General features: G+C 40.5%; 1 protein-coding gene across 1 annotated transcript; it reads right to left on the reverse strand.

Moving 5' to 3' along the window:
- Positions 1-759: 759 nt before the first annotated feature.
- On the reverse strand, positions 760-9,213 carry LOC124137522. The gene is made up of 5 exons (XM_046503854.2): positions 9,158-9,213; positions 5,152-5,960; positions 4,391-4,516; positions 2,718-2,849; positions 760-984 (listed from the first exon to the last, which is right to left on the reverse strand). Exons 1-5 carry the CDS (start codon positions 9,161-9,163, stop codon positions 813-815), a joined length of 1,245 nt encoding a protein of 414 aa, XP_046359810.2. The 5' UTR covers positions 9,164-9,213; the 3' UTR covers positions 760-812.
- Between the last annotated feature and the right edge of the window lie 374 nt (positions 9,214-9,587).

Raw genomic sequence — 9,587 nt, forward strand, 5'->3', positions numbered from 1 at the left:
CAGCTCCTCCTTCCCGGATTATTAAATGATCAGATTATTTTCATTCGGAATTTCCCAGAACATGTACTTAATCGGCATTAATATGGTTCCCGGCATGAAGCACCAGGTGTGACCTGCGCATGGTAAAAGCTTAAATATCGTTGATACCTCCAAGAAACAATAATACATTTTGCCTTTAAACAAAGATATTAGAGAATAACGGAAAAGAAAAAAATAGCCATTAAGATATGTTTCACCACCACCCTAACCTGATAATAATATGGTTACAAACAGTAGAAAGGGTCAAACATAGCCGTTCCATCTGCGGCAAACAACAGTTACTATTGACAACATATTTGAAATGATTGTATGAGAAGTATAGTAGTTACCGTAGGGACCGACCATATGATATTTGAGGTAATGGGTGTGGGTGGTAGGGGGGCCTGGGAATTTGTACAGAGACTTCATATATTTTCAGCTAAACCTGAAAAACTAGATATATCTCTGTCATTAAAACTTTGAGCCTATATTTTTAACAAACGAACATCTTGCAGATGCACAATGCATTTTTTGTGGCTGAGATTTTCTTCGACAGTCTGAAGCAATTACTTTTTAATCATATGGTCTCTTTGTTCTATCGTAGCTGTACCATTAGTGTATAAGTTCGTGTTATTTCTCTATCATGAAAATGAATTACATTGCTTGTAAATGTTGATGTTTCTACCAACACGAATAGACAAGAACAACATATATCTCAAGCAATTTATTTCTGAACCCAAGTATAAAATTAGAAAAGAATTAAGAAAATAGCATATTCCTTCACGTTGCTGCCTTTACGAGCACTGATACGTCTTGCACGTGCAGCTAGTTGGCATGGGCATGGTAACCTTGGTGATCCTTTCCCCGTAGGCCAATCCAGCGCAGTAGGCCCACACCCCTGTCTGTTTGTAGCTGGCCTCACAACGACTAACTGTACCATAGCTAGCTTTGGCTAAACACCCATGGCTGAAACAATGAGAAAATGTGTTTAGCTTGTATATACATGTACTTTTACACAACAAAAATAATAATTTGCAGGGCATGCTGGATGTTCTGAAAACAGAGAATAAAAAGGTCGGTTCACATAAACATATACTCAAACCGTCATCTATATCACTGACCACCCTTCTTCTGGGTTACATGTGGCACCACAACTGAATCGACCCATGAAGATCCGGGGTAGAATAGGTCTTCAGCAACCCATGCTTGCCGTAAAAGGCGACTATGCTTGTCGTAAGAGGCGACTAACGGGATCGGGTGGTCAGGTTCGCTGACTTGGTTGATGGAGGTCATCGATCTCAATTGCGATCGACGCTCATGATATCAATCACTGAATTGTCTGGTCCAGACACGAAAAATCTGTTATTTTTCAATATTAATTTGCCAGGTCAACGACCTTATGGCAAATGGCGGAGCCATTTATTCTGAAACTACTGATGGTACTTATTGTTGCGCTGCCTGACGCTCGGCATTTTGGGGGAGTAGGGGTGTAAAAGCGACTTTGCTTGTCGTAGGAGGCGATTAACGGGAGCTCGTTGACTTGGTTGATGCGTGTCATCATATCCCATTTACGTGGATCGATGCTGATGTCATCAATCACTGGATTGTCTGGTCCAGACTCGATAATTTACAGACCGACGTCATATAGCTGGAATATTGCTGTGTGCTGCGTTAAACAACAAGCCAACCGACCAACCACATCTGAATCTCCCATCTCAACCACTGGACCAGAATAGGCCTCTTCCAGATGTCATAAAACAACATGTCCCCCTTATTTAATAAACGATGGGAATCTCATCAAATTACATCTTTGGCTCCGATACGATATGTCTCTACGATAAAATCTGACGTTAAGGCCTAACGTTAAGATCGCGTCAGGTGAACTCTGAGCCATCTATAAACACCCAGTCTAAACGAAGGATGGGTGGGTTCTTGCGCCAATCACATGTCAGCTTTCTGAAACGATTCGGCTTCATTCCTCTGCCATATCGATTCGGATATTTCGACTTTTACAAATGAAAGGTCACACAGAACACATATATTCGCTTCGATCGTAGACCTTCTTGGGAGTATATGCCATGGCGCTCAGAAAAGACAGTCAATATAACATAGTTACAAAAAATAAAACCATTACGTCACGCTTTTGTTAGTGCAGGTGATTCTGAGCCAAGAAATCACTTGCCATTTTGAACCTGTATTTTAAACAAGTACAACTGACTCAATTATAGGTCATTATGCTAGATTATAGATAAATTATGTATCAACCTGTTGAGTCTACTTGCGGAAACAACGGATTTTCAGCATTTCCTCATTGCATAATGGCGCGACCTGATTTATCTGCATCCGGAAATTGGCGTTTTCGTTCGTTTTCGAGATACAGAAATCGGATATGGTGGTCTGAATGCTTCGCTCCCTCATACCGAGAATTTGGAAGCTGATTGGCAGATTAGAAAGTACACCTGAAGAGACATCCCATGGGTATGGATAGAGTAAGAAATCTAATTTAAATGCGATAATAACTCATATTTCATAACGTCAGATCAAGTAAACAGAAACACAAAAATGCTTTCCATGTACATGTACATGTACCCAAAAATAGAAGATAGATTTTTCACTAGCTTATATGGCATGCCTCCCTGACTCACTATACAGACACACTATACAACACCAAACACAACACCAAACACAATAGCACCAACCCGCAGTTGTGGAAGCTGACGTCTTGGTACACAGGGTTGATGACCCAGCAGTAGTTGCTGTAGGAGTAGAAGCGTCTCAAGGTCAGTGACTGACCTTGGCATCCATCAGAGTAGGTAGCTTGGCGTCTAAATCTGTAATGATAAACATCATAGTAGAGACAGTAGATTGTTCAAGTGTAACGCACATGGACATGACATATGTACACATGGTATACATACAAATGAAGAACGTCGAGCCACAAGTCGGCATATGAGACTCTAAAAATCAAACTATGAGATGCATAAACAGTGTGACTTAAACTATGTTTTTGCATTAGGAACACACAATAATTGAAATATTATTGTGTGTTCCTTACGACATCATGCCAAACATCTTAAAAAGTGTTGAAGCTAAAACATTATGATGTTTACTATCCTCCATGAGATACAGAAAATTGAATGTGCAGACAAACCTTTCCCTAATCATTCCACACTGAAAGAAAATGTTCAAACTACACGTCTAAATCCTGTGTTGTTCGGTCCTGCCCCACGCTGAGCCATATGTTATACATGGTATGTCCTTAGATAAATGACTGTGTTAGAAATATGCCTCTGTTCACCCAGTAGTGAATGGGTATCCAGTAGGATGAGGCGGTTACTGTAAATCGTCTAGCGCCTCATTGATTGCGCACTGAACCTGAATTAATCATAATAATGATAATAATGAACATTTCTTGCGTATGGAATTGAGCATGATAAATTGTGTAGCGGATCTTTCGTGTGTCGAGTGAAATATCATGATTCTCTCATCGAGTGACGGGGAAAAAAAGATGTGTTCGAGTGACGGGGAAAAGAGATTTACCACCACACACATAACATGTCCTATTTAGTATATTTTTTGTGTAGTTGTCAACCGGAAAATTATATGACTTCATCTCAAATGTAAAACTTGAAACGTAAATACTCTCGCTACCTTACACGCAGGGGCGTTTCACCACCCCTTGTAATTGCGATCTACTAACTAGTTCCACGTTAGCAAAATGATAAAAAAATAAACAATAGTAACAAAACCATTTGTCAATTAAACTTCTTTAGCATACATTTGGATATGATTACTAGTATATACAAAATCAACTTCTTGAAATCTACGAGACTGCTGTTGGAAGCGAAAGAATGGCTTCTTGCGAAACGAATGGTCTCGATTAACTCGGGTCAGACACTTACGATAAAGGGGAGATAATGTGAGGGGAGGTAACTCTTGTACGACAATAAATACCTCCTTGTGTTCTACCTCGATGTGTAATACCTGAATGTGTAATACTTCCATGTGTAAATGTTCAGTCAAAGTGTTATGTTCACTGCAGTGAAATATCAAGTCTTTTGTTCACTGCAGTGAAATATCAAGTCTTATGTTCACTGCAGCGAAATATCAAGTCTTATGTTCACTGCAGTGAAATATCAAGTCTTAGGTTCACTGCAACGAAATATCAAGTCTTATGTTCACTGCAGTGAAATATCAAGTCTTAGGTTCACTGCAGTGAAATATCAAGTCTTATGTTCACTGCAGCGAAATATCAAGTCTTATGTTCACTGCAGTGAAAATATCATTTTTGTCAACTTCAGAAAACTTTCACACTTAGTATATAATTAATGTTATTATTATAATAATCCTGTTAATAACGTAACAAACATACCTTTGTCCATTTATGGCCATGCTCGGCTTGAGGTTGTATTTACCCTTGAATCGACCCCCAGTCCCTAAATCAAAAATGGCGGCTCTGATCTTGGGTCGCTGTTCAAGTTCGAAGGTGATGTCACCTCTGAAAAAATACATTTCGATGAACACTGCATCTCTGCATAATAAACTAATTTGTGGTACGCCATAATAATTTTGTTTGTAAAGGTAACAACTAGAGTTGACGATGCATTCGGCAATAGCATTTGGCTGTTCGTGAACGAAGTGAATGAAATAAATGAATGAATGCTGTATTTGTATTTAGTTGAGAAAAAATTGGGGTAGTGCGCTTCGCCTCTTTCGCAATATTCCAGCCAGAAAGGGTGGTAGACCACAAACATGCTTCACACATTTTCCCCATGTCCCTGGGTCTTCGGCGAACGCTTTAACCACTATGCAATAATCACAGAGAAAGGAGTGAGTGAGTTGGGTTTAACGCCGCTTTTAACAGTATTCCAGTTATATCGCGGCTTGTCAGCTTAATGTGGGAGGAAAGCCCGAAGTGATGCAGGTCTCAGACGTTTACCACCACGGGTATGGTGCTGGCAAACCTAGAAACATAATTGGCGCGAACCGGGATTCGAAACCACAATCATAGGTTTCTGGCGTGCCCAAGAGACGCAACTCTGCATAGCGAATCACGTCGCCTTAGACGACTGGGCCACCCGTGCCCCCACAGAGAAAGGAGTGTGGATGAGTAAAGCGGAGTGTTTCACTTACTTTGGGTAGTTGTAAGACAAGTGGGAGAATTGAAAGAGAGTATATGGTTCTGGTTTGAGGCCGCACTTGAGGACATTAGGATTGACAACAGGGGCAGCAATAGCAGCGTTCTTTAGGCTTGGCGACGTTGTCGGGGCGTGAGAGGGTGCAGGGAATGCATTGGGGAAATCTGGATGCGGCATATCAGGGAAGTCGGGTTCAATGGTAGCTGTGCTCGGGATAATGTCCTTTACAATATCAGAAGCTGCGGGTTCCTGTGGGAATGTTGAGCTTGGTACAACGTCGTGGACGATGGTGTTTGAGCTTGGAACGACGTCATGCACTACGTCTTTCGAAAATGCTTCAGGGATTACATCATGGACGACACTCGGGCTGGGTATTACGTCGTGAACGATGGCATCAGATCCGGATTCAGGTATAATGTCACGAACAACGTCGTCGGGATGTGGAACAACGTCGTGAACAGCATCTGAAGTAGGGCCAGACCCAGGTACGACGTCATAAACAACATCATCAGATGCCGGACCTGGTACAAAATCTACTATACCACTGTGGCCGGAATCGGGAACAACATCTTTCACAACGCTGTTCGACTGCGGGTCGTGGACAATGTCGTGGATGGGATCGCCTCCATGGACATCGACGGGGTCTTTGATAAACTCGCCATATCCACCTACAGTGGAGTGATGAGGCACAACGTCAATGACATCATCTGAGTGCGGACCAAAATCACGGACATTTCCCAAGTCTCGGGGATGAATCTGGGAAGACACGAGACTAACAAGGACAGAAACCAGGGGGAAGTATGCCTGCAACAGAAAGTATAGGGAGAATTATGGTGTCATTCAAGACATTGAAGCAGTCTTAATTTGTTTTGTGTAGAAATGAAAAGTGAGGTGAAATGGGGTTTAAATTTGCGTTCAAGATTATTGCACTAAAATAGCGATGTGCACGTGTTTACGTGTCTCTCGTGCACGCCGTTGTTATTAGTGCTAGCCCACTGAGATACCATGCCGCAGTTTATCATGGACGTCCCAATCAGACACATGAAACCGACTCCGAGCTGACCAGTCCTTGTTTTATCTGCTTCGTGCAGAGCTCCGGGCATTTTAAACCTCTTTAGGTATGATGGAACTACAGTCATTCCGCCCTACGGGCAGACGCTCTATCCACAGACATGGAGGCGGTCTTATTGGGTGAAACTCATATTAGAAATTTCTGCCTACAGAAAAAGATTTTATTTTATACAATGCTACTTGATATTCTTTACTGTTCAAAGAATAAACGATTAACCAATGATGTATCAGTGAGTTAGTTTTGATCGCTTTGATCAGTATATGTATAATTTACAACTTGTCAGCTTGATGTGTGAGGAAAGCCCGATGTGATACAGGTCTTAGACGTTTTACTACTTTGGTGACATCCACAAGCATGGACAAGGTGCTTACAGATCAATTATCATAATCAGTACGAAACTGGGATTCGAACCCTAAGAAACAGTTTTTGTTTCAATTTTCTTTGTCTCATTTATCAATCAAACTTCATTTGCATATTTCAAGATTTTAAAGCAACACTTACCAGTTCTTTGCTAAATTCACAACATATTGTAAATACAAATCAGTAAATTTCACATACATGAAAAAATATATTATTAATACTTAAATGGCGCACGGATGGTCCCGTCGCCACAACTCGCTGTGCAGAGCTGCGTATAATAAATGACTAATCTCTTACGGGGTTAGAAATAATTGGGCGAGGGAAATGTCGTCCTCTTCTGAAAAGCTGCTTCATCTCCGAACTCGCGGACATTAAGGGTTGAAACTGGGAGAAGTTTACGAAATGGTTTACATAGATCGTCGATATTTTAAACTGCTAAAGCCAGTGAGGTATTAAGTTAAATAAAACAGCCCCGCTCGTGTTTTAGGAGATTTTAAACACTTAGTCGAAGCATTTATACCTTTGATGCGGGTTTTATTCTTCACAATCACGACAAAAAATATTCTTCAAGCGGTTCATGATTTTCACGCTTCAAACATTGATCGAGACAGGGATGACTTGATACATATCTCTGTGCTTTTTCTGAATCATTTCTGAATCGACTCATATATCAACCCATTTATATATTTCTGCATTCTTATCTTCAATAATCAATTATCTATTCATGTCCATTGTTGTTTAAACACGATGTATTATTTAAATACCAGTTACCTGTATATGTTGGGGCGGTGGGGTAGTCTAATGGTTAAAGAGTTCACTCGTCGCGCCAACGGCCAAGGTTCGAATCTCCACATGGGTACAATGTGTGAAACCCATTTCTGGTATTCCCCGCCGTGATATTGATAGAAAATTGCTAAAAGCGGCGTAAAACCATACTCACTCACTCACTCACTCACTGACTCAAAGATCCTATTCCAGCAATATCACCGCGGGGGACACCTGAAATGGGCTTCACACATTGTACCCATGTCTGGAATCGAACCCGGGTCTTCGGCCTGACGAGCGAACGCTTTAACCACTAGGCTACCCGACCATCCTCTTGGAGTCAAGAATCCTTAGCTCAGTATATATAGTCATATAGTTGAACTATATCAGCACAATGTCCACCCATTCACTTATTTTATACCACAGCACGTTACATGTTTGCGAATGATCAATAAATGATAAAACGTCTCACGCTGTTGATTCTGAATTCTGTGTGCCGACGACACAGCTCTTTTGGCAATTAAAGACCTACAGAAATAATCCATTTGCTTTAAAATGTATTGTAAATTGTGGAAACTAACAGTAAACACGGATAAAACGTAGGTCCTTATCTCGGTGGTGCTAAAAAGAATTAAATTGATTTTGCAAGAAAAGTATTTAAATTTTGTGGATGAATATAAATATCCTGGTATAACTTCCAAAGCAATAATACGTTTTCTAAATTTGTTTAAACTCTGTGTCCAGGTAACAAAAGAAATGTATTTTATCTTACATACGGTACGTTTACAAAATCTCTCGTTGAAATGCAAACCCTGCCTGTTTGATGCTATGGTAAAACGAATACGACTATGTTGATGTGAAATATGGGGTTGTGATCATTGTTCACAAATTGACAAAGTTCATGTATAGATCCTCAGATACGTATCAACGGTAAAGAGAATCACATCTTTAACAATGTTCCAGGGAGAACTTGGTAGAACCCCACTTTGTCTGGATCCCCACTTTGTCTGGAACCCCACTTTGTCTGGATGTTAAGTTAAATCTCATGTCGAAGCTGATGTCAGGACAATGTAGAAAACTATCGCATGTTTTGTGTGAAAGTTATGACATTGAATATGAATCCCACTATATTTTAAAATGTAAATATTGCACTAAACAAACGGAAATGTACATTCCAAAACACTGTTAAAAATATGTTATGAAAACTATGTTACGACTCCAGCAATAATTTAACTGCCATAAAATATCATTTCAAAAGAAACTATGTAAATTTGTTAACATCATAATGAAGATTGTAAAAACTCCCGGTCAAACGCTGTCCGCCGCCATGTAAATTACTGTTTGTACCTCATGATCATATGCCGATGTACTCGGCCTGAGAGAAATGAAGTTGTTCTGTTTCTCTTCTGAACATAAATAGAGATAGCCGTGGACATAGCATAGCATAGCATAGCATAGCATAGCATAGCATAGCATAGCATAGCATAGCATAGCCTAGCCTAGCCTAGCATAGCATAGCATAGCATAGCATAGCCTAGCATAGCATAGCATAGCATAGCATAGCATAGCATATAGCGTGGCATTATAGGGTAGATCTGCCCCACAAGTATTACGAATACAGGCAACTTCCGAATGAAGTTTCAACCGTTACTATTACCAACGTTTACCGTAATCGTGTTAAGGAACACATGCAAAGGGCGCGTTATCTTTCCAAACACTATTACAATAAAATACCACGTGTGTGGAAATATACGTACTACTGACAAAAAGAATGCAGAACAACTTTACACAACATATTACTTACAAACATTGTGATTCTGGAGACACCTCCGACCCAAGCATCCACCTGCACAGCGCGGTCCAGTCAAATGACAGTGGGTCAAGGTGAAACTTAACCCACCAGGTGTCATAAAACGCTTCATTACATATGGGCCAGGACTGAAATATACAGGGATAACCCCGTCATCATAAACAGCCACGGTCAACGGTGCTTCCCGCAGAGCATCCATTCATTGTTTCACTGCTCGACTATAGAGAGTATTAACGAGAGCCCCTAAGTCTAGCCAAAGCCACGCGGTGTTTATTCATTGAATGCTATAATGACTCCTAAACTGGTTTAATGACCATAACACGGCACTGATGTCGCGTATATTTAAACTTGTAAATGGATGTATGTAGCGTTAATTTGCATATTTGCGATTTATTATTCATGGAATGCGTAATATATTCTCAAC

Source organism: Haliotis rufescens, unplaced genomic scaffold (assembly GCF_023055435.1).
Source record: "Haliotis rufescens isolate VD_foot unplaced genomic scaffold, xgHalRufe1.0.p SCAF_7, whole genome shotgun sequence".
Classification (NCBI taxonomy): domain Eukaryota; kingdom Metazoa; phylum Mollusca; class Gastropoda; order Lepetellida; family Haliotidae; genus Haliotis; species Haliotis rufescens.